Below are 26120 nucleotides of genomic sequence, written 5' to 3'. Positions count from 1 at the left end.
ATTCAAACAAGTATTCTGCCAGTCAGACACTTAGAGACTTGTTCTGATCCCTTCATCCATAGGCGCTGACTGCATGGATGCTCCAGGGCTGGAGTACCTATGGAAAAAAAAATTAGTGGGTGCTTAGCAACCACAGGCAGCTAAGCTTCCCCCCCCCACCCCGGCCCCCGTGCTTCCTGCCTGCCAGCAGCCTCACTGATCAACTCCTCACCCTCCCTCCCAGTGCTTCCTGCACACCGCTGAACAGCTGTTCTGTGGTGTGCAGGAAGCGCTGGGAGGGAGGGGGAGGAGTGGGCTCCGTGAGGGGGCAGGAAGAGGCTGGGCAGGGTTGGGGCTTGGAGGAAGGCGTGGAGTTGGGGCAGGCCTGGGGCGGAGCGGGGGTGTCAAGCACCTTCCCGCCCCCTACCCCCCACATGGAGAGGAAGTGGGCGCCTATGTCTTCATCATTCTGGGAAGCATCCCTCAGCCCTCTCCAAAAACCCTATCAAACAGATGTCTATTGCAGCATGCCTGGAAGATCACCAGCTTAATCAGGCTATTTCAAATCAAGGGAGAGAGAGTAAATTCCAGAGTCCTGGAGCCCTCACAGGAAGTGCCCCTGCCACTACCCCTGACTCTTTTATAATGATAGCAAGTGCATCTGCCAATCATAGCTGTGGCAGTATGGCCTGGGGAGACATACAGTCTCTGGTAGGCAGGTTCCAGGCCATTTAGAGCGGCCTAGGTCAGAACCTTTGGATGCATTATTAGGTGCACACTGGTTTAAAGACTGTACAGTTTCTATAAAAAATAACAAGGAGTCCCTGTGGCACCTTAGAGACTAACAAATTTATTTGGGCATCAGCTTTCGTGGGCTAGAACCCATTTCATCAGATGCATGGAGTGAAAATACAGGAGCAGATATAAATACATGAAAGGAGGGGGTTGCTTTACCACCTGTGAGGTCAGTCTAACAAGATAAATCAATTAACAGCAGGATACCAAGGGAGGAAAAATAACTTTTGAAGTGGTAATGAGAGTGGTCCATTACAGACAGTTGACAAGAAGGTGTGAGTAACAGTAGGGGGAAATTAAGTTTAGATTTTGTAATGACCCAACTACTCCCAGTCTCAATTCAGGCCTAATGTGATGGTATCCAGTTTGCAAATTAATTCCAGTTCTGCAGCTTCACGCTGGAGTCTGTTTTTGAAGTTTTTTTGTTGAAGAATTGCCACTTTTAGGTCTGTTATTGAGTGACCAGAGAGATTGAAGTGTTCTCCTACTGGTTTTTTAATGTTATGATTCCTGATGTCAGATTTGTGTCCATTTATTCTTTTGTGTAGAGACTGTCCGGTTTGGCCAATGTACATGGCAAAGGGGCATTGCTGGCACATGGCATATAGCACATTGGTAGATATGCAGGTGAACAAGCCCTTGATGGTGTGGCTGATGTGGTTAGATCCTATGATGGAGTCCCTTGAATAGATATGTGGATAGAGTTGGCACCAGGCTTTGTAGCAGGGTTTGGTTCCTGGGTTAGTGTTTTTGTTGTGTGGTGTATAGTTGCTGCTGAGTATTTGCTTCAGATTGGGAGCTGTCTGTAAGCAAGGTGCGTGAGGTAATATCTTCTATTGGACCAACTTCTGTTGGTGAGAGACATAAGCTTTCAAACTACACAGAGCTATTCTTCCGGGCCTGTTGGGTTCCGGGATGTGGGTGGGTACAAACCCCCCCATGGCTAAAGGCCCCTCCCCCAGCCTCAGGAGAGGTGCCACTTAGTCTGGGACTCAAATAGATACAGGGGACAACAGAAGAAAAAACAAGGACAGGTGTGAGGATCAAAGAGTCAAAAATAGGGAATCTGAAAGAGACACCATGCAGAGAACCCCAGACAGCGCCCACTGCTCCTCGAAGCTGTCAAGGGAGACAGCGGACGTGGCCCAGAGGAATTCTGTCCGGATACCTGAGCAGAGAGAGGAACAGAAATAGGCCCCACAGTCGCAGAGAACCCCCTCGGCCAACATCCTCTCCCTTTCAGGGGAAGGTACTAAGAGCATCACAGCTAAATACAAGATCAAACAGATAGTTTAGCACAAGTAGTTAGCACATGGTCTAATCTAAGAAACCATTCAAGGGTGAAGCAGCCAATTAATACCGTGTAGTCATAGGACAAAAAGGAAGATTTTGACAACCTCAGGGAACTGATGGGCACGATCCCCTGGGAGAATAACATGAGTGGGAAAGGAGTCCAGGAGAGCTGCCTGTATTTTAAAGAATCCTTATTGATGTTACAGGGACAAACCATCCTGATGTGTAGAAAGAATAGTAAATATGGCAGGCGACCAGCTTGGCTTAACAGTGAAATCCTTGCTGATCTTAAACACAAAAAAGAAGCTTACAAGAAGTGGAAGATTGGACAAATGACCAGAGAAGAGTATAAAAATATTGCTCGGGCATGCAGGAGTGAAATCAGGAAGGCCAAATCACACTTGGAGTTGCAGCTAGGAAGAGATGTTAAGAGTAACAAGAAGGGTTTCTTCGGGTATGTTAGCAACAAGAAGAAAGTCAAGGAAAGTGTGGGCCCCTTACTGAAGGAGGGAGGCAACCTAGTGACAGAGGATGTGGAAAAAGCTAATGTACTCAATGCTTTTTTTGCCTCTGTCTTCACGAACAAGGTCAGCTCCCAGACTGCTGCACTGGGCAGCACAGCATGGGGAGGAGGTGACCAGCCCTCTGTGGAGAAAGAAGTGGTTCGGGACTATTTAGAAAAGCTGGACAAGCACAAGTCCATAGACCCAGATGTGCTGCATCCGAGAGTGCTAAAGGAGTTGGCAGATGTGATTGCAGAGCCATTGGCCATTATCTTTGAAAACTCATGGCGATCGGGGGAAGTCCCGGACGACTGGAAAAAGGCTAATGTAGTGCCCATCTTTAAAAAAGGGAAGAAGGAGGATCCTGGGAACTACAGGCCAGTCAGCCTCACCTCAGTCCCTGGAAAAATCATGGAGCAGGTCCTCAAGGAATCAATTCCGAAGCACTTAGAGGAGAGGAAAGTGACCAGGAACAGTCCGCATGGATTCACCAAGGGCAAGTCATGCCTGACTAATCTAATTGCCTTCTATGACGAGATAACTGGCTCTGTGGATGAGGGGAAAGCAGTGGATGTGTTGTTCCTTGACTTTAGCAAAGCTTTTGACATGGTCTCCCACGGTATTCTTGCCAGTAAGTTAAAGAAGTATGGGCTGGATGAATGGACGATAAGGTGGATAGAAAGCTGGCTAGATTGTCGGGCTCAACGGGCAGTGATCAATGGTTCCATGTCTAGTTGGCAGCCAGTATCAAGTGGAGTGCCCCAAGGGTCGGTCCTTGGGCCAGTTTTGGTCAATATCTTCATTAATGATCTGGAGGATGGGGTGGATTGCACCCTCAGCAAGTTTGCAGATGACACTAAACTGGGAGGAGAGGTAGATACGCTGGAGGGTAGGGATAGGATACAGAGGGACCTAGACAAATTGGAGGATTGGGCCAAAAGAAATCTGATGAGGTTCAACAAGGACAAGTGCAGAGCACTTAGGACGGAAGAATCCCATGCACCGCTACAGACTAGGGACTGAATGGCTCGGCAGCAGTTCTGCAGAAAAGGACCGAGGGGTTACAGTGGACAAGAAGTTGGATATGAATCAACAGTGTGCCCTTGTTGCCAAGAAGGCCAATGGCATTTTGGGATGTATAAGTAGGGGGATTGCCAACAGATTGAGGTACGTGATCATTCCCCTGTATTTGACATTGGTGAGGCCTCATCTGGAGTACTGTGTTCAGTTTTGGGCCCCACATCCCACAAGAAGGATGTGGAAAAATTGGAAAACGTCCAACGGAGGGTAGCAAAAATGATTAGGGGACAAGAGCACATGACTTATGAGGAGAGGCTGAGGGAACTGGGATTGTTTAGTCTGCGGAAGAGAAAAATGAGGGGGGATTTGATAGCTGCTTTCAATTACCTGAAAGGGTGTTCCAAAGAGGATGGATCTAGACTGTTCTCAGTGGTAGCAGATGACAGAACAAGGAGTAATGGTCTCAAGTTGCAGTGGGGGAGGTTTAGGTTGGATATTTTCACTAGGAGGGTGGTGAAGCACTGGAATGGGTTACCTAGGGAGGTGGTGGAATCTCCTTCCTTAGAAGTTTTTAAGGTCAGGCTTGAGAAAGCCTTGGCTGGGATGAGTTAGTTGGGGATTGGTCCTGCTTTGAGCAGGGGGTTGGACTAGATGACCTCCTGAGGTCCCTTCCAACCCTGATATTCCATGAAGGTCGATGGGCTACTGATTGTTGTAATAAGCCATAAATCCGGTGCCTTTATGAAGAACATGATTTTTAGGGCTAGTCTACTCTGGCAACACTAAAGCACTGCCATGGCAGTGCTTTAACGTGGCTTGTGTGGTCATGGTGCAGCTCCACGAGGGGCGTAGCCCACCTCCACAAGGGGCATAGCTCCCAGCGCTGGGGCACTGTTCACACTGGCGCTTTGTAGTGCTGAAACTTGCTGTTTTTTAACATCCCTGAGCGAGAAAGTTGCAGCGCTATAAAGTGCCAGTGTAGACAAGCTCTTAGTGTCTCACAAAGTTATGAATTTAAGCACCAGGCTCATCTTTTGAAAGTGTTTAGTACCTTCTGGCTCACCTCCCTTCTCTAGGTTTGCCAGTTGCACAACTCCTGCCTCCCAGGGAGTAAACTATAGGCTACCTACCTCTATAATCCCAAACAGACCTCCCTTATTACCAGGAATGACTACAGACTACTTCCTATTGTCAGGGGTGGCTCTACAAATTTTGCTGCGCCAAGCAGTCGCCACTGAATTGCCGCCATGCCCGGAAGAGCGGCAGAGCTGCCGCCCAAAAGCCTGGAGCTGGCCCTGCCTATAGTCTCTTTCTGCTCTCAGCTCCTGTGCTTTATACAGGCCCTCTCTGTTCCTGTCCAGCTGAGTCACACGATTAATCCCTGCTCCCTGGCTTCTCTTCCAGGTGCAGCCTGAGGAATTAATTGGCCTACCTAGACACCTTAATTTCAGACCTTGTGTGGGGTGGACACCCCATCACATCAATAAAAGATATTACCTCACACAAGCCTTGTCTTGCTAATATCATGGGACCAACATGGCTACAACAACAGTGCATACATGTTCTGCAGGTAAGCCAGGAGAGTTTGTATCCTGTGCCAGGTGAAACCAAAAGAGTACTTGTGGCACCTTAGAGACTAACCAATTTATTTGAGCATAAGCTTTCGTGAGCTACAGCTCACTTCATCAGATGCATACTGTGGAAAGTGTAGAAGATCTTTTTATATACACACAAAGCATGAAAAAATACCTCCTCCCACCCCACTCTCCTGCTGGTAATAGCTTATCTAAAGTGATCACTCTCCTTACAATGTGTATGATAATCAAGGTGGGCCATTTCCAGCACAAATCCAGGTTTTCTCACACCCCCCCCCCGCCCCTCCCCACACACACCCAGTGGGGGTGTGTGAGAAAACCTGGTTTTGTGCTGGAAATGGCCCAACTTGATTATCATACACATTGTAAGGAGAGTGATCACTTTAGATAAGCTATTACCAGCAGGAGAGTGGGGTGGGAGGAGGTATTTTTTCATGCTTTGTGTGTATATAAAAAGATCTTCTACACTTTCCACAGTATGCATCCGATGAAGTGAGCTGTAGCTCACGAAAGCTTATGCTCAAATAAATTGGTTAGTCTCTAAGGTGCCACAAGTACTCCTTTTCTTTTTGCGAATACAGACTAACACGGCTGTTACTCTGAAACCAGGTGAAACCAGTGGCTGGAGAGTAAGCTGCATATGTTCTACGTAGGCTCATCCTAGCAATCATGGTGTTAACTTTTGTGTGCTTGATCTTACAACCTTAATGTTGTCTAAATGCTAATCTTTTTGCATTGATTTGTGGCACAACAGGTCAAATTAATAAGCACTTCCTATCTTCAAAGTGTCTGAGCAAGCTCTGTAATTAAGCCTTTCTAATATAGTGAAGGAAGGTCACACCTTTGAGGATGTTTAAGGGAGTTGTTGAAATAAGCTGCCACATCTCAATGCTTTTATTAACAAGTATTTAAATACAATATCTTCAGTGAATGACACGAGCCCTTGCAGAGCTCTGACTCAGACATGAAACAATAAGACACATATTATCAGTTCATAGAAAAGTGGTACGTTATTATGAGGGATAGCATGTGATTAGGTATTTAAAGACTGTGTTGCAGTTAGAACTGGTTGGAATTTCTTTTTTTCCTGCAGGAAATTTTGACATTTTATCAAACAGTAAGAAACACCACACTGAAAACTGTTCTGTTTTCAGCTACCAACAACTGACAATTTTCACCCCAAACCAAAACATTTTCAACTAAAAATTGAAAATGTTTCAGCTGAAAATTATTGGCTTCCAGGTTTCTGGGGTTGTTGTTGTTGGTGGTCTTTGGTTTTTTTAACATAGGAAAACGTGCGCTTCTGTGAAAATCTTTGTTTCGTCAACATCTAGTTTTCCATGGGAAAAAAAGTTGTTGATGGAATTTTTTTTTACTAGTTCTAATTGCAGTGCAGATGTCCAGGATAACAGAGCTATGGTTGCACATGCAATCTTAACTTTAGCGCTTCATGACTCAAGTGCTTAACCATAGAAACTTAACATCTTCTAAATATGGTGGGGAAAGGCAGTTAAAGGGAATTTTGCAGTTTTTAAAGAGAAAAGAAATTACAAATGCAAAATGGTTTGGCTGGACTGCACTGGAATACTCACCCTCATTCATGGTGCATCACCCAGACCAGTGCAAGGCCTAGAGAGCTCATAATTGCACTTAAGCTCACAGAGACCCTGTCTCATTCCAGGCAGCTCAGGTGATCTGTCTGTTCATTACCCAGCTGAGTCAGCCAAACATCCTTGCATAGCACACGCCTTCTTCTGGCAGCTCAGACGCAGGTACCTCCAGAGCTCCAGTTTGTTTAGGATTGTCCCTAGCCACATCTGGTGGTGATGGATCTCATCTGTAAAGGACATAGCTATGGGAAATGGGAGAGCAAATCAAAGCTTTTATGTGATGGTTTCTTATTCATTGGTCATTCCCCCTAAGAAGGACATAAAAGGAGAGATGGAAAGTGGTGGAACGACTCAGCAGAAAACACCCCTGGTTTAGTCAGTAAGATTGTTTTCCCTCAGGGGATAGTGTTCATAAGAAATTAAAGAGAAAATTCCCAAGCTGGGGGTTCAGCCATGACCTCTGACCTCTTGATATACAGTCCAACAGCATTCTCTCACAGAAAACTTCTCTTATAACCTTACCCATGGAAATCGGTGTCAGAGGAAGGGCAACGGAGCCAAAGTTAACCCCGTGGCCACTAGGGCCCCTGCACCCTATCACAGAGGGATTCTGGGTGAACACCTGGTTCCACTGAAGTGAATGGGAGTTTTACCATTGACCTAAATGGGACCAGGGATGTCAGCCTTTGTACCTTTTCTGAAATTTTAAAAGAACGAGAGGCTACCTCAGCCTCCCTCCCCCTGTGGCTCACATTCACCAAAAGGTCTAGAGCAGAGGTATTATGATCAGCAAGGAGAGCGATCCAGTGTAACTATTCCTGCTAATGCCCAGCGCATGTTGCAATTGTAATACATAAAATTGCAATCTTGGCAAGTCACAGATTATTACAAGTGTCAGCAACGTGCTCTGGATGTCATAAAAGGCATGCAGATTAAACACTGCCTCTTTCTTTAATAATTTACAATCTAAGGGCCTGATCCAGAGCCCATAGAAGTCAATGGGCCATGGAAGTCAACAGGAGTGTCTCCCATTGATGCTAATGGATGGATCAAGACCCAAAAATGCAGATACAAATGAGAAAACCCAGGCTGGCAGACCCAGAGGCAGGAATTTTACCATTGACCTCAGTGACCAGAATGTCACCCTTAGATTAGATAAGCAGCATAGGGGTAAAGGGTAAAAGCACCAGTATGGTATTTGATGAAACAAAGTTTGTTTGGCAGTACGCTAACTATATAGTCCAACTAATTCAAGTATCAAGGACAACACCATCATTTTAATCATAAAAATGATCTTTCCCCCACCCTAATCAGCAAGGTATTCTGACATAGAAAATTCTGTAAAATCTAGTTACATGGTTACAGACTGTACATCTGCCAAACCCTTTCATACAATAACCCTGAAACGTTAAATCTGGACATGCTGCCCTCCCTCCCCTTAGGTGACGTTTGCAGCATGCACAGAATTCTTGTCCGAGGGAGGCAGACTTTTTTTCCCCTGCAGAAAATCTGCTGCAGTTCTGCCTTTTGCCTCCCAGAGACCGCTATGGCACCAGAACAGCCTGAGCTGGCTGAGGCTGACTGGTCAGGTGGGCGGCCGCAAACAGCTAGTAGGCGGGTGGCTGGTGCGTTTTTTCCTCAAGTGAAAAGTCACAGCAACCGTCTTGGAGGTAAAGTTGGCCACACAGGGCTGCTGAACTCACAGGGCCACACGGGGACGTGGGGGGGGGGGCTTGAGGCAGGGCCACGTGGGGGGGCACTGAAGATGCTGTGCCTAGGGGCGCGTAAGGTGTAAATCCGGCCATGCCAGTAGATGGCTGTTTGGTTGCTTATCTGAAGTGAGCTGGTGGCTCCATCCAGGTTTTCGTGGCTAGGTAGACATCAGCTTTAGCTGAATTCTCTCAAGCGAAAAAAGGGCTGACTAAGCCTGAAGACTGAACTATCTTCTCATCCACAGGGTGGCCTGGAGGAAGCTTGTCCTGCTGCTAATTTCTTGTAGATATTGGAGCTAGCCAGAAAATGGGGAGTAACTTTTGCTCTTTCTCCCTTTTGTGGGAGAAAAATGATCATTTTTAATTGTGGTGGGCACCAAGTAATTTTCATCTCTCAAATTACCAAAAATATTTAGTCTAGAGAAACAAGAAATGGTTGGCCAACTCTTACGATTTCCCTCTCTCTCTCACTGACAATTGAGGGATGTGACTCTACTCTTAGCCCTGGTCTACACTGGGGGCGGGGGGGGGCAGGGGCGGGGCGCGTGGATCGATCTAAATTAAGCAAGTTCAGCTACGTGAATAACGTAGCTGAAGTCGACATACTTAGATCGACTTACTGTGGTGTCTCCGCCGCAGTGAGTCGACTGCTGCCGCTCCCCCGTCACTCCACTGGCGCTGGAGTACAGGAGTCGATGGCAGAGCGCTCGGGGATCGGTTTATCATGTCTAGACTATACGGGATAAATCGATCCCCACTGGATCGATTCCTGCCTGCTGATGCGGCAGGTAGTGAAGACATACCCTGAGTGACAGGGGTTCTTTTACATACTTTAGGTGACAATAAAGACCAAGCAAAATAGCCATCATTCATAACTGTGATGATTTTATTAATAAAGAAAGGAAAACAAAACATTAAACAAAACACAAATGACAGAACATTAATTATAAATTGGCTACTTCCATTGCAATCTCGTTTTTATGCCTCTGTGGAGAGTTTTTAACAGAGATTACACTTTGAGGGTGAGCCCACCTCTGATGGGCGTTTTGCTCTTGGTAAATTGAGGCCCAGGTCTTCTCTCCCAAAATTATTGTGAGTCCAGTCTTAGTATCTCATAGGAAACTAAAAGCTGTTTATGGATGGACAAAATTTTAAGGGCCGATGGATCCTGTCAGGTTGTCATTGATAACCTAAACCAGTTTATAAAAAGGCAGAGTAAGCATTCTTAACTAACTCCTATCAAAGTTGTTTAAATCAGTTGCTTAGAAGAAGCCATTTAAGGAGTTCTCTTAAAACAGGCCACTTAGCAAATATCTTAAATCCAATTAAACCCACTATTTCTCTGTTTACAAGTGTTTAGCCTCTGTCTCCTCTCCAGGAATATATGGTCTAACCATTTGGTGATTAACAGGAGAAGCTGTCAATATTTTAGATTACAGTATCATTTCAATATCCCAATAAAATCATTACAAGAGTTTTCTAATCTAATCCCTTGGCAGTGTTTTTTGACTGCTTCCACCTCATCTGTGATGATTGTCTTTCGGTTGGAAGGTAGCCTTTCTTTGCTACTGCTGTGTGATATAGTTTTCTGCAGGGTGGATTGATTTGAGAACTGCAAAACTAAACATCTCTGATGATATCTTCTAAACTGAGCACTGAGTCCCATTGGGTAGATAGAAAGATTGACCTAAATAATCTATACAGAAGCCCCTGGACCCCATACTATTGGGTCCCTAATCCATGAACTATTTGAACTCATTTACAAAACTTTTCTTAAACATTACATAAATATATTGTCTCATACTATAGAATTAGAATTTGTAATCCCCATTCCATGATGAGATATCTATGAGCTATAATGTATCTTAATTAAAACTATCTTTAGATAGATTTTTTCTTAAAAAAATTATCTAAAAAATCTGATTTAAATAAAAAACACAATTTTTTAAAAAGTTATTTATTTATTTATTTTAAATCACTGATTTTTATGCACCCTGGTTTTCTGCTTTTTCTTAGTTCTCTGTGGCCTCTTGCTTGTGAAGGGACAAGATGAGTTGAGGAATGCTTCAGCATAGTAGCAGAGAGTGAGTGAACAGTACTCACTTCAGAATTTATACTCTTCTCCTTCCTATTTTCATGAAATTATAGGAAAACACCTCTTTCAGACTTGTTTAGATTCAAATTTGGCTGCTGTTATCCTTTCCTTGGCTCCATGTCTTTTTGGTGGTATCTTCAGCTCCTCAAATTGCAGTCTGATTAATGAATGTGCAACACACTTCTAAATGTTTTTGTTCTTCTGTGGCAGGAAAGTATCAGAAAACTTTTAAAGTTTTAATTCTTTTTATTCAGTCTATTTTCTGAGATATTTTTTCAGTTTTATTAGAGTTAAACAGGAAATGAAATTCTGTTTTCAAAAAGTCCAAACACCCCTACTCTTTACGTAAATGCTTTAATTCTCAAAGCAATCTTTTTCGAAGGCAATAATTTTTAAAGAGAATTTTTTGCTTAAACAGCTATTTAAAGAATTGTTTCATTCTTCATAACAATTTTTGTAGAGATTATTCTTGTCTTCCTGAGTTGGGTGACTGGTTCCATAAGTTTACCAAATAGCTAAATAATTAATTCCCCAATAATATAAGTACACTCTATTTAAATGGCCTCATATTAGTAATTAGGTTATCAAGAACATTAGATTCCATGGTGGTCCATCAAGCATTTTACCATTTACAATGGTAGCAATTATATTAGGAAATTACATTAGAAGATTTCCATTCAGTAAGCGTTTTACAAGGTTATGTCATCTCTACACTTACGAAATAAACAAAGGTTTTCTATAAAATATTTCTCAACTATAAATGTTTTTCTTAAGGCCTCCAGGAGGAAGATTTTACAGTGATTACAAAAGAATCTACTTTACTGCCTAGTTTTATGGTTCTATTAACACATCCTTATGTATGACTCCTTTTTGCTCTTAACATTCTCTTAAAATTGGGACCTAACTTTTGTGTAAGGTCCGTTATTTGAGATAAACCCATCTCTTTGCCAGCTGATGTTTTAGGTAGGAGATGTGTCCTTGTGAGGGAGTGCTCATCCCACACAAACCTTGAGTGAGTTATTGTGGGCCAGGAGAGAACAATTAACCTTAGATGCTGAACCTAGAGGGGAAACAGGGATTGATAGGGCCTAATGGCAGATGAAACCCAGCTTTCTGAACATTGAAACTGACTGGGGGGAGGGCAGGGAGACAGTTGCCTTGGACAATAAAGGAGAAGCAGCGGGGGATGAGGAATGGTCTCAGATCAGGAAGAAGAAAAAAGACTAGATATATCAGGATCTGAGTATGAAGGAATCCAGAGAAATGAAAAACAAAAACAGGATAAAGTCAATATTTCATAATTGTCAAATGAGTGCAGGCCCTCCGATGGGGGGTGGTGGCAAATGGGGCAATTGCCCAGGGGCCCGGTGATTTAAAAGGGCCCGGGGGCCCCCAGCCGCCACAGCTGCTGTGGCCCAGAACTGCTCTCCGCAGGCCTGAATGAGTGACAGGAGATGTGAACACTGAAAATGGATCTATTGATTAGAATGTGCACATAAGGAGCAAGATGAAAAACTTAAAACTGTAACCTTAGGGAACCTGAAAGTTACTTGTCAACTGCCTAAATTCCTGACAGAAGCACGAGGGGTTGTGCATGGAGTGCTGCTAGAATTGTCTGAGGATGATATCAAAAAGAGTATAGGTGAAGATAAAGTATTGTTTTTAAAATGGCTACTTTAGTACAAAAGAGGGAGAAAACTGGCCATCTATGGCTGGATGTATAACACTTAAAGGTGAGACACTTTTGAATAAGATCCAAATTGGGCATCAATCTTGTTGGGCTAAATCATAGGTGTCCCCCTCTTCCCCCCGCCCCATGATGTGCTGTAATTGTCCAGGATTTGGACATGTGGCAGCGATTTGTAAGGGAACATTGAGGTGCAGTAAATGTGGAGGAAATCACTCATATGAGAACTGTGTAGAGGGAACACAACCTAAAAGCAGCAAAAGGTAACTACTGCAGCAAATAGAAAAATACTCAAGTAAGAGAAAAGATGTACGGGGCAGCAGAACACATCTCTGGTCAGGGAGGAGACTATGAGAGGAATGGGAGATCATGTATTGCTTGTAGGTATAGAGAAGTTTATAGCATTCATTACAGAAGTATTTAACTGCTCCCTGCAGATGGGGGGGCGGCGGGAACTGAAAAGAGTAAAATCATAGCAAAAGCAGCAGAAAAATATCTAAAGATGGACAACCGCTCAATAGACCGCATTCATGTGATTTTAAATGAAGGCAATAATACATCTTAAATAACATGGTCTTAATAATCCTTAGCTGAGGTACAAATAGTTTCATAATGCATGGACAGGAATTTAGGCAAGGTATCTTTGAAATCGGAAAAAAGCCTGATGTAATATACGTGCAAGAAACATGGCTAACGAGTAAACTTGTTTTCAGTCTATGAGGATATGATATACTCCAGAGGGATCAAGAGGCTGCCAGAGTAGGAGTGGTCTGTATATTTATAAAAGAGGGTCTTAGATATGTCAATATGGATGTGCAGAAACTAAGTTTTGAATATAACGCTATTGAGATTCCCATACAAAACAAAAGCTCTGATTATATGTATTTATAATGTCCATATTAAAATTAGTTTATTTTATCATTCGAAAAGCTAGCTAATATAAAAAAATTCATAATTTTCAGAGACTTTAATATTCATAATGATCTGTGGGAAAGAAAACTGATCTAAACTGTAAATGCTAGAACACTTTGTTGATATGCATAACCTGGTCATATGGAATGCAGGAGCACCTACTAGATTTAATTCAGTGGATGGATCCTTTTCTGTTTTATATCTGGGAAATTCAAAAAGAAGATGGCCTTGGTACTTTTACTTCCCATTCCAAGGAAATGTCAAAAACACAAAAGAGTTCTGATCTGGAATTTTTGAAAAGTTGATCAGGGCCTTTTCAAGATTAAATGTGATGAATACTTATGTAGTGATTGTACAGGTTGCCAGGTGTCCTGTGTTCGACCAGCACGCCCGGTCAAAAAGGGGCCCTGGTGGCTCCGGTCAGCACCGCCGACCGAGCCATTAAAAGTCCGGTTGCCAGTGCTGCAGGTCTAAGACAGGCTAGTCCCTACCTGTCCTGGCACCGTGCTGTGCCCCGGAAGCAGCCAGTAGGTCTGACTCCTAGGCGCGGGGGGAGGGGGGGGTGTGCCACAGGGCTCCGCATACTGCCCCCGCCCCAAGCACCAGCTCCGCACTCCCATTGGACAGGAGCCTACCTTAGCCCCGCTGCATCACCGACCAGGAGCCGCCTGAGGTAAGCCTGCACCCCAACCCCTGCCCCAGCCCTGAGCGCCCCCCAAACCCAGAGCCCTCTCCTGCACCCTGAACCCCTCATCCCTGGCCCCAGCCCAGATCCTGCACCCCCAGCCCAGAACCAGTACCCCCTCCCACATCCCAACTCCCTGCCTCAACCCACAGCCCTCTCCCACATTCCAAATCCCTCGGCCCTACCCCCCAGCCTGGAGACCCCTCCTGCACCCCAAACCCCTCATCCCCAGAGCCTGCACCCCCAGCTTGAGCCCTCAGCCCCTCCTGCACCCCAACTCTCTGCCCCAGCCTGGAGACCCCTCCCGCACCGTGAACCCCTCATTTCTGGCCCCACCCCGGAGCCCGCACCCCCAGTTAGAGCCCTCCCACACCCCAACCCTCTGCCCCAGCCCAGTAAAAGTGAGTGAGGGTGGGGGAGAGCGAGCCACCGAGGGAGGGGGACTGTAGTGAGCGGGGGCAGGGCATTGGGGAAGGGGCAGGGCTAGGGTTTTCGGTTTTGTGCAATTAGAAAGTTGGCAACCCTACAAATGGCATGCAGGTAAGAAGGTATTGATGATGAGGAGGAGGATGTTTAGAACATTGATAAGACCAGTTTTAAACTACGGATGCCAAGCTTTTGGTTCTGCCTCAGAAACAACTCGTACGATATGCTGGCCCATGTCAGCTCGCTCGGGTTCGCAGGGCTGTTTTATTGCCGTGTAGACATTTGGGCTCGGGCTGGAGACTGGGCTCTGAGACCCACCCCCAGACAGGGCCAAGAGCTCGTGCCCCAGCCTGAGGCTGAACATCTACACGGCAATTTTACAGCCCCCCAGCATGAGACCCACGACCCTGAGTCAGCTGACACAGGCCAGCCGCGGGTGTTTGATTTGCGGTGTAGATCTAAGTTCCCTCCAAGCTGTGTGGCCACGCAGCAGCCTATGAAGCACCGCGCAGGTGGTCGGGGCTGCGGCAGGGAGAGTTGCCTCGCCCCCAACCCCGGATCTGCTGCGGCGCACAGCGCTGGGTTTATAATGGTGGCAGGCCCACGCTCAGCAGGGTCCCCGCCGGCCCAGCTCGGTGCTCCACTTCACTAGCGCTGGCTCCTCTCCTCTCTGGACCTTCCCCCACGCTCCTCTAGGCTCACCGGCCCAGGGCTTCTCTCCGCCCCCACCCTCCGTCACCAGCAGAGAGAGAGAGAGAGAGAGTGAGTGTGTGTGTGTGTATATATAAAAAGGAGCCCACAGCTGCTGCCGTTCCTCCCGGCGTTCCAGTGGGACTTTGTTACCCTGGAAGGGGGGGGGCTTATATAGTCACCAGAGGGCCAAGTCACAAAGAGAGAGAACTTCGAGTCACTGGGTGGGGAGGGGGGAGGCTACAGCATGAGCAACTGACAGAAAGGGGTGCCAGGTGGGACAAAAAGCCCCACCTCCAAGGAAGTGCACTTGCCGTGAGCGGACCCCTTCGCAGTCCTGTTCTGTGATAAGATGCTGTGGTTGGTTGGTTCATTTTTTGACCCAGCACGTCTTAGAGCGTTCACAATTTGCAATTCAATATTTTACACAAAACACAAATTGCAGTAAACGTTGGTTATAACACTGTACAACAGAGCATCAAAGCAAAGAATAGAGTGTTAAAGTAAAATGGAAATTACAACAGCTGCAATTTAGGGTTTGTATAAATATAGTGTTATCTTCTTTGACTCTTTTGTTGTCTGTCAATTTGACAAACTCCACAATTCCTAGGAATTTCCTTAGCTTGGATGTTTCATATAATTAAACAAACAAAAATATATGCAGGTGAGGTACTTTTCTCCAAGCACCATATGAAGTAAGGATATGTATCTCCTAAGACTCAGTAAAGGCACAGACATGTTTGTAATGACCTAACGTTATAAAAATAAGTTATCATAATTTTACTAATATCATTTTGCATCAATATTGAGGTCTCTTCCCTACACTTTCAACCCACTCTTTGTCAAAAAAAAATGTTATGACCAACTCCAATGGATAGGGAGGGCTTCTTTGATCTCTGTCTGGTATCTCACAAGCACTGAATTCATGTGGCTACTGCTCTCTTGCAAAATCTATTTTATGTGCTTCTATAGTCTCCATTACCATAGTAATCTGGTCACCACACATCCTTTAATGTGTTTATCCTCACAAGATCCCAGCAGAGGAGAACTATTATCCCCATTTTACAGATGGGTAACTGAGGCACAGAGACTGTTTTGTCCAAGGTCACACAGGATATATGTGACACAATGAGGAACTGAACTCTGTCCTCCCAGGTACTAGACTAGGGCCCTAACCACTGGGCCATCCTTTCTCTCTAGAAATCAGTGTGTTGGTTAAAACATTTTACCTGTCTCCCTAACATAAACTTATGCTCCCAAAGATTGCTCTGCAGAACAGACCACACAATAATTACATCCTAAATCAAGTTCAAAGACCAAAAACTGGTGAAAAATAATGCTCTAGCTTCCAAACAGTTGGGAGAGTTTGGATTCCAGTAGTGAGTTCTGAGTTGAATAGATATGAGATGTTAGAGTAGCTAAGTTCAGAGAAAAGCTACAACAATGATTTGTGGGATGGAAAACACATCTTAACAATGAAAGGCTTAATGACCTCAATCTATTTAACTTAACCTTGTCTTTGATAAGAGGTAGTCTTTAAATACCTACACAAGAAGAACATATTTGATATTAGGGGGCTCTTTAATCTAGCACAAACGCATAACAAGATCCAAAGTCTGGAAGTTTGTTATAAAAATTCAGATCGGAAATAAGATGGAACTCTTTAACAGTGAGGGTAATAACGATTGGATCAGATTACCAAAGGATGCAGTCGTTTTCCTGGCATTTGGAGTCTTTAAATCAAGACTGGGTATCTTTCTAGAAGCTATGTGCTAGCTGAACCACACTTGTGTCTGTTCAGGAATCAGTGTGTGAAATTCTGTGGCTTGTGCCATGCAGCTGGTCAGAGGTGATGATCACAAGGGTCCCTTCTCACCTTAAAAGCTATGAATTCAAGTCTAATTTATTTACATGTCTGTTTGCTCCTGAACAAGGATTTTAGATAGTGAAGCTGCATCCCTCTACCCCCCCGCTTTGGTTTTATTTCCTTTCCCCCCCACCTTCTCAACATTTCTGTTGTATTGGTGCAATTCCTCTTGCAGGATCAGAGCCATGGTCTCCCATAAAATGTCTTAGCAATAAAGTCATTAATTTTTTTAACTCCCTCCTTGTTTTTGCAGTATGGGCCAATATTCACAGTGTGTGCGCTGGGAAACCGATTCACCTTTGTGACCGAGGAAGAGGGGATTGAAGCATTTTTGACATCTAAGGACATAGATTTTGAGCAGGCGGTGCAGCAAACGGTCCAGCGCACAAGTAAGGGATATCTCACTTTCAAAGGAAAGCTAATCTAGCCACCCATCAAGGTTAAAGACATGATCCATAGCCAATGGGTCTTTGGATCAGGTCTCAAATGCATATCTTAATCTACAATTAAAGCATAAAGTTAAGGGGCAAATGCAATACACAATGTCATAGCCTGGGCCAGTCCTGCTCTCTGGATAGACACCAGTCTATCATGAGGAGATCCACCTGCATGGGCCACTAAACTCCCTGGATCTGGGTAGTGATAGATCACTGTTCCCGGTTCTGGGACGCTCAGAGGCACTCCTGAGGTGTAGACCCCACGTCTGACATTCCTCATGGCAGTGGGACCCTGCACTCCAACCACCTTGACACTGGAACCTGTGTGCCATTCCTCCTGAGCACCCTAGCAGCTTTGATCTGTTCCCTCCAGAGTCCACCAGGCTGGATGAGTTCTGGTTTCTCCAGTTGCACCCTTCAGGAATCATGTAACCATGAAAGCAAGGAATCTCTCTTTCACTCTCTCTCATTCTCACATGCACCTGACTCATGGACAACACAACACACACACACCTGTCTCATGGACAGCCCAGAAGAGTTACAGATCTAGGCAAAATAACAAACACCTGAACACAACTGTCCCTTGGACGGGTCTCACCCCTCCATTTATGTCCGAGGGGTGTCCAAGGGTCTATCTGTGTTCAGGCTAGGTGGAGACTCACTTGTCTCCCTGGCAGCCATTCCCACTTGGTGCTGGCCATGGCCAGCCTCATGCACACAGCACCCTTCTTGCTTACAAACAGCCTTGGTCACGAGCCTCTAGTGTGAAAGCTCATACCCCAGTCATGCTGAATTCACATTCACAACACATTTTTTCACAGGGGTGTACAGTAGAGAAGAGTCACTAACAAGTCCATATTCCTTTGGAGCTGGCTGGATGACACTTCTTGTGTTAGCTCTCCCGAGGCTGAGAAATGTCACTACCCATCCTGTCACTACCCAACCCCATCCTCTCTGGCTTTGTTATACATCTGGAGCAAGCTACACATATGCCAGTTCAAAATGATGCTCCACGCCAGGCACAAAAATGGGTCATATACAAAATGGGGATTCTAATCCACAATGCAGGTTACAATCATAAATGATCCCCGCAAAACTAAATGAAATTTATAAATTGACACCAACATATTCCCCAAACTGTCACACACAGATGTAACTATTTGTTGTCCAAGGCCCTCAACATGTATAATGACCCCAGAACATGTCATCAGTAGATTTTTTTTTTTGGAACCAACAACCCGTATTGTTGTTTGTGTGGCAGTAAAACTTAACAGCCCCAACCAGGTATCAGGGCTTTTTTGTGGTAGGAGCTTGTAAGAGCGGCAGAGCCACAGGACAGACTTCTACCAATTGAGCAAAAGGAGAAACTGTTAGCTGGTAGCTATAGTAAGCTGTTCTTCTTTAAAAGAACAGACAGTGGAGAAGAATGCAGGACTCACTTTGCTGGTGTGCTATGCCAACCTTAAATCCCATTCACACATCCTTTAAGCAAATGGAAAGTGGACTACAGGAGTAAGTTCTCTCATTGTTGAGAGAGAAATGAGTTGATAGAAAGTGAGATGTTTTGCATGTTTGCAGTGATAAGAACCAAAAGAGGGCAGCTCTAATCCCCAGGCTTAGATGGTACAGCCGGCAGCTGTCTACTGCAGGCTGCATTTTCCACCTCCACATACTTATTGTGCAATCTGCCTTTGCTAGCCATAAAACAACAATGTGCCACTGGACAAAGTGACAGTCCTCCCAAAGTTTTCCCTGCATAGGTGTTTAATCACCTATCCCAGTATTCCCAACCTCAAGCTTTCAAAATCATGAGTCAGGACCCTCAAAATCATGAGATTCTTTTCCAAATAATACATTTCAGGGTTTGGGGGTTTTTTTGCTGCCTTTTGGGCCACTCAGTATTTAAAAGCACGTACATTGCATAACACCCCCTCCCCCCTTCACACACACACCCCAGAAACGGTGCTCCATGTAGGGTCCTGGGACCTGCTGTGATGACACCTGCTATTTAATACAAGGCTTGAATAAAGTGACCAGGTTATCAAAATGAAGAAATGACGCCTGTCACTCCACACCCAGTCAGGAGTCTGTTCTCCGCACTCAGCCACTACTCTCACCTTAGTGAGGCTGCTGGCTAGAGCTCATGCCTACAGGCCTGTACTCAGCTGTGCCCCGGTGATGGTGGTGTCACACCTGTACCTCCACCAGGCTTCATCTCAATGCGCTGCTGTCCCCATGGGCTGAGACCAAGGGGAATGGCTTCCCAGAGTGCACAGTGGCACCTGCTGCGGAGGAGAGAGTGAGGGGGACTGTTGAACAATAAACACTTAGATCCCAGACCACTTACAGCTTTATAGATTAACAGTAACTCCTTGAACTCCCCCCTCACAGCCCCCCTTCCCCCGCAAGCCTAGCAGGTGCTCAGTGCAGGTGATGGAGCAGCGATTCTGTATGCTCTCAACATGAAGCTCCAAAACGTGCCTTTGGAATTGCTCGGCACATAAATCAGGGGAAGTGTTTGGCATATTTATTTCCAAGAGACTGAAGCTTTATAGGGCAGAAGGAGGAAGTTCCCTACTGAGCAAAAGAAATAAAACTTAGTGGGGTCTGGGTGTTAACCACTGCTGATCCCTTTACAAGGTCAGAAATGCAGGCTGTGGGAATAAAATCTTCACGGGTATGAATTTCACTCATGGAGAGAAAGATTATGGTAAACTGAAACCAGTGTCACAAGTAATATACAAAATAGACACTTTTTACATTTAAAATTTACCTTGGCTAGTTTCCAAAACGTTTACGCCTTCTCTCATTTTTGTGTTTAAAGCTTCAGTTCCTGCAGAAATCTTTTATCTGAACCATAGCAGACTCTATAGCATGATGAAAGGAAAAATGGGTACCTCTCGCCTGTACCTTTTTGCTCGGACTCTGTGTCAAGAATTACATGAGCACATGGACTACTTGGGCACAGCAGGAACGGAGAATCTCAGTGATCTAATAAGGTATGTGACTTTTATAATCGTGCTCTATTGAACAGATGTCCATGTTCTTTGCTAAATAAATAGTAGCTGCAGCAGTGACAGTATTATAAAGTCTGCAGGTGGAGATCAGGCTGTGGGATCCCAGAAAAAAACTCCTCCAGGAATGCAGAGCAAGCTGTTCATTGCCTCACTGTGCCCAGTGACTTAGAGCTGGCTGGTGCAGCTCATAAAGTCCTTGCGTCTGGAGAGGGTGGAGGCTGGGACTGGCTGCCATGGAGAAAAGTCTGTTACAAGTTTTGAAAAAAGGTAAGCACGGCCTCCTCTACTTACCAAGGTATTTGCCAAGGGGACCCCAGGTCAAGGATTCACATGTCTAGGAAGTTTCTCAAGTTATATTGGCAAGCACTGGCTCATGCACCCCTTGGCAGAACTAAACAATTCTCATAAAAATCCGGGGTGAAACCCTGTCTTCAGTGAGGTCAATGAGAGTTCTGCCATTGATTTCAGTGGAGCCAGGATTTCATGCCAGGTGTGCAAAAAGTACCTGGCTGACAATCTAATATTCTGTACAGACTTTTATGCCACACTCATGACCACAGTATCTAAGCACCTTCTTATAGTGCATTAAGCAACATGACTAACATGTGTCATGTGTGTTTGTTCTCTCATCCTCTCCCCAAGGGAGAAGTGTGTGCAGTGGAATGTCTTTTTGGTAGGGAGGGAGGTTTTGTTTTTTTTCATATAAATATACCTGTTGCTATACTAGAGAAGGCAAGGTAAAAGAAATGCACCTTGCACTCAGAGTGGAAAGTGATGAGGTTTATGATGGACCTCAATTCTTGGGGAAGTTCATTCCATATTTGCCTGGGCAGACCTGTACACTTCTCACCTGTTGATAACACAGTGCTTTTTCCCAGTTGTGCGGCTCATATACACTTTGGCAGGCCTGTGATTATGTGGAAATGAAGCTGAACCATATTTGTAAGGTCAGGCATTCAGTTGTTGTAGATCCAATGCCATTTATCACAAGGTACATCTGCTCTGCACAAATCTTAGAGAGGCATGCAGAGTACAGCTCTCCTTCCCTCCACCCCAGCATGGGTATAAATAGCTGTATGGACAGTGAAGCACTGCTTAGATGAGTAAAGACATGCCTGAGCCCTGTGGCTATGTACCCTATTTTTAGCACCAGGGAAAGGCTCCAGCAGTGGGGAAAGGCTCTGGCATGGGGGAGGCAGCAGGGAAAGACTCTGGCATCTCCCCACCTTTGCCTCCTTTTCCCCACCACAGGCAGCTGCCAGGGCCTTTCCCCGTTTCAGGGAAAGATTCTGCCAGCAGGGAAAGACTCTGGCAGAGATGAAGCTGTGTGGAAAGGCATTTCCCCACTGCCTCCCCTCTTCCAGAGCCTTTCACTGGTGTGTGTAGCTACTCACTGCAGTGTGGCAATGGCTTGTTTTTCACTCAGGCTTATAACTACACATACCCACCCCTGCCAGTGGTGTGCAGTGCAGACCTATCATAAAACTTGACAAGCCAATTAGGTCATGTCATAAATATAAAGGGAAGGGTAACCACCTTTCTGTATACAGTGTTATAAAATCCCTCCTGGCCAGAGGCAAAACCCTTTCACCTGTAAGGATTAAGAAGCTAAGGTAACCCTGCAGGCACCTGACCCAAAATGGCCAATGGGGGGACAAGATTCTTTCAAATCTGGAGGGGGGTGGGGAAGAAAGAGTTTGGTCTGTGTGTGATGCTTTTGCTGGGAACAGATCAGGAATGAAGCCTTACAACTCCTTTTAAGTTAGTAAGTAATCTATAAGTAATCTAGCTAGAAAATAGAAAAGGAGTATTTGTGGCACCTTAAAGACTAACAAATTTATTTGAGGAGCTGTAGCTCACGAAAGCTTATGCTCAAATAAATTTGTTAGTCTCTAAGGTGCCACAAGTACTCTTTTTCTTTTTGTGAATACAGACTAACACGGCTGCTACTCTGAAACCTAGCTAGAAAATGCGTTAGATTTTCTTTTGTTTAATGGCTGGTAAAATAAGCTGTGCTGGATGGAATGTATATTCCTGTTTGTGTGTCTTTTGTAACTTAAGGTTTTGCCTAGAGGCTCTCTCTATGTTTTGAATCTGATTACCCTGTAAGGTATTTACCATCCTGATTTTACAGAGGTGATTCTTTTACCTTTTCTTTAATTAAAATTCTTCTTTTAAGAACCTGATTGATATTTCATTGTTCTTAAGATCCAAGGGTTTGGGTCTGTGTTCACCTGTACAAATTGATGAGGATTATTATCAAGCCTTCCCCAGAAAAGGGGGTGTAGGGTTTGGGGGGATATTTTGGGGGAAGATGTCTCCAAGTGGGCTCTTTCCCTGTTCCTTGTTTAAAACGCTTGGTGGTGGCAGCATACGGTTCAAGGACAAGGCAAAGTTTGTACCTTGGGAAAGTTTTAACCTAAGAATAAGAAGAAGAATAAGCTTAGGGGGTCTTACATGCAGGTCCCCACATCTGTACCCTAGAGTTCAGAGTGGGGAAGGAACCTTGACACGTCATAACTAAGATAATCAACTACAGAAAGGGGAATCTAATAAATCTTGTGTTGTACACTTTTATTATGTGCCTTTTGTTTGGTATTGGTTGGTTATAAAATGGGGGCTGAAAGAACTGAAATACACACTGGTTGAAAAATGTTTATATAGCTGACCTGGAGCTGAAATGCATTGAGCCAGCAGATGGCTCTAGAGAGACAGCAGGAGAAATGTAGCTTATGATACTTAGAAAGGCAAACTAAATGAAACCATCCCTGTCTCTAATATTCATTAAACAGTAGCTGGAGCTCAGGAGAAGATATGTTAGGAATTCATAGATCTAATGACCCCCCATGAAATCTGCTGGGGATGTGTGCAGGGGGAAGGAGACAAATGAGCAGGCTGGGAGGGAGGCAGGCAGAGAGGGGGGAGGGAAGCATCCCCTAGCCCAGCAGGACTCAGGATGGGGTTACATTTCTAAGCCCCTGCTGTGGGTATCACCCAGGAGAAGGGATTCTGGTGCAGCTACCGACTGGGGAAGTCCTAGCAAGGAAGCTCATTTGGAATCAGACTGATGGATAATGGGGGTGGGGAGAGGGTATTCCAATGGACAGGGCCATCCTGCGGCTACTCGGTAGAGTAAGTGCTCACTAACTGGTAAAATTTGACCACAAGCTGAGGGCTTGTGCAAGGGCTATTCATCACATAGGTCCCACTTAAACTCTGTGTTGAGGGCTTAAGTCCTGCTGGCCCCTCTACACGGGGAGAATTTCATCCCAGCATGAGTTAAGGTTCGACTGTTAGACCCAAAGAGTTATTTTTCTGTTGGTAATCAAACAGGCCTGGCAAGATGCTAGAACAGCTTCCCATCGGCCTAATGCTGCAGTGCTTCTGTTGTTACAGATCTGTCATGTATCCAGCAACTGTAAATATCTTATTTGGAAAAGACGTCTGTCCAACAAACAAGAGTGACATCAAGGAGTTTGAAGAGCATTTTCAGAAGTATGATGAGGATTTTGAATATGGGTCCCAGATGCCTGAGTATTTTATGAGGTAACGGAGCGGGTGGGGGAATGGGGCAAGTCTTACAAACCTATTAGAAGTGTCTTATCCTGGTAACCTTAGCAGCATTTCCTCGGAAACCAATGTTCTGCTTTTGACTCCATCTCGGTCAAATGCAGTATTAGTTGGGCTTTAAATTTTGTCCATTAAAAATTAGGCTCCTGATTCTCCTCTAACGTATATTGGTGTAAAACTTGGATAACTCCACTAAAGTCAATGGAATTACACCACTGCATGAGGAGAATCAGGTCCTATGTGCTGGTTTTGTAAAAGACGTCCCATCCTGTCATTTTATTCTCTTGGGCCAGCACTTCAGTATTTTGTGCCCAACCTCAGGCATCTTGGGCCTTATTTTTAGTTGTAAGCACCCACAGACCTCATTGCCTTCAGATGGGAGCTGTGAGTGCTCAGTAGCTCTGAAAATCAGACCCTGTTTTCTCAGATTGGACACCCAATGACTGAGACACCCAAAGTTAATGGTCACTTTTGGAAAAATTTGGCCTAAGTAACCTGTCCAAGGTCACACAGGAAACCGGTAGCAGAGCTGGCAGGAAAATCTAAGAGTGCTGAGTGTCAGGTCTCTCTTCTGGCCATCAGATCATGTGTTTTGCTATTGTGGGTTTCAGAGTTGCTGAGCAGCCGCTGCTGGTGTTGACTCAACAGTACTGAAAAATCAGCTTGGTACGTCTGTCCCTCAAAGGAAGAGTGCCGAGGTGCTCGGAGAAGCCTTGGAGAGAAAGCGAGGAGTCCTCCTCCATGAAAGTGATGTTGCGCTGTGCTGCCTGAATTGTTTCCCCAAATGCATTTCAAATCATTCCTATTTTTTTTTCTTCACAGAAAGTGGTCTAAATCCAAAAAATGGCTTCTAAAAGTGTTAGAAAAAGTGGTAGCAGACGCTGAGAGAGCCAATCCGTCAGAGAGCAATTCCAAGGTAAATCTGTGTGTCCCATTTCCCCACAACTTACTACCCCAGAAGCCTTGCTTTTCCTTCATCCACCCCAGAGACAGAAAGGGAAAGTGGTATGGAGTCTGCCCAACTGTATGCCTGGATTGTGGGAAACAGGGAGACATAAGATGACTATTCCATGCTTGTCATGAGTGTTAGGTCTGCTACACTGCACAGGACCCCTTGGAAACTGGGGAAAGCCCAGACTCTTAAAGATACTGTGTTATGGAGGGATGAGCCCTGACTACTAGGGGATTGAGACAAAGGAGTGTGGGAATCCACTTTGGATGAAGCAAAAGTGGGCCTCAGAGCGGTTTGGGGGACACACACACAGGAATTGCCCTGAAAAAAATCTCAAACTTTAGGAAGTAGGATTATCCATGTGGGGAAGCCAGGCTTCAGAGGATCTAGCAACCTTACTCTAGGCCTTATGGCAAAGAGAATACCTGCCCTGTAGTGCCCCCTTCTGCCCAAGTGTGGCTCTGCAGAGGTGGAAGCATGTACCCAATTTTTAGAAAATCGTACCCTAAGACACTAATGTGTGTGTATATTTATGCTTTTACTTATAACAGACACTGCTGCAGCATCTCCTGGATAACTTGCATGGAAAACATTTAGCTCCCAATTATGCTCTCTTATTGCTCTGGGCCTCGCAAGCAAATGCTATGCCTGTAAGTATGATGGCTGCAGGAACACTTTCTTTCCTCTTTGATTGGACCAGATAACTCCATATCTGATTTTTTTTTTTTCCCCAATACTCGTCCTCAAAGGAAACCTGCACAACACCTTGTTGTGGGGCGGGGGGTGGTTCAGTACTAGTCCTGGCAGCACTGCCTGGTGGCAGTACTCTGGGTTATGCTGCCCAGTGGCGAGCGTCAATAGCCAGGGGTAGGGGAACCCAGGCCACCCCTGCTCCACCAGGTTCCAGGGCCCAGTGAAACAATAATTCAAAATGTTTGGCCTAGGGGTTAGGGTGCTCCTTGGGCCACTTCCTACCCTGGCTTCTGTTTCTCTGTTGGCATCACTGGGAGCCGCTGAGTCCCTCCTAGAACCCTCTCTGTCCGTGGTTCAGTCAGTCTTCCTCTTGCAATTGCATCTCTTCATCATCAACCTCTTCAATTGAAAGGCCTCAGGTGGTCTGGTGATGAGGCCTGGGTCCCGCTGCATGGGGCCTTGGCGGGTTCTCAGTAGGAGCCTGAAACACACAACTGCTTCCTTGCTCCATCCACCCTGACTGAGCTAAGCTGCTCCCTTTTGAGCTCAGCCTTCATTGTGACGCTTTCTGGGCCCAGAGCT

General features: G+C 45.2%; 1 protein-coding gene across 2 annotated transcripts in view; it reads left to right on the top strand.

Annotated features, from left to right (window-relative positions):
• Positions 1 to 26120, top strand: part of LOC141984428 (24-hydroxycholesterol 7-alpha-hydroxylase-like) — a 57711-nt gene that overhangs the window by 1903 nt on the left and 29688 nt on the right. For both annotated transcript variants that reach the window (XM_074947481.1, XM_074947479.1), the window contains exons 2-6: positions 17123 to 17258; positions 20131 to 20305; positions 23720 to 23869; positions 24716 to 24809; positions 25397 to 25495. In XM_074947481.1, the coding sequence (XP_074803582.1) occupies positions 17123 to 17258; positions 20131 to 20305; positions 23720 to 23869; positions 24716 to 24809; positions 25397 to 25495 (654 nt within the window). The remainder of the gene's footprint in view (positions 1 to 17122; positions 17259 to 20130; positions 20306 to 23719; positions 23870 to 24715; positions 24810 to 25396; positions 25496 to 26120) is intronic.

The sequence above is a fragment of the Natator depressus genome, chromosome 3 (assembly GCF_965152275.1).
Source record: "Natator depressus isolate rNatDep1 chromosome 3, rNatDep2.hap1, whole genome shotgun sequence".
Taxonomy (NCBI): domain Eukaryota; kingdom Metazoa; phylum Chordata; order Testudines; family Cheloniidae; genus Natator; species Natator depressus.
Note: the sequence above shows the minus strand (reverse complement) of the source record. Positions and strands in the feature narration are given on the sequence as shown.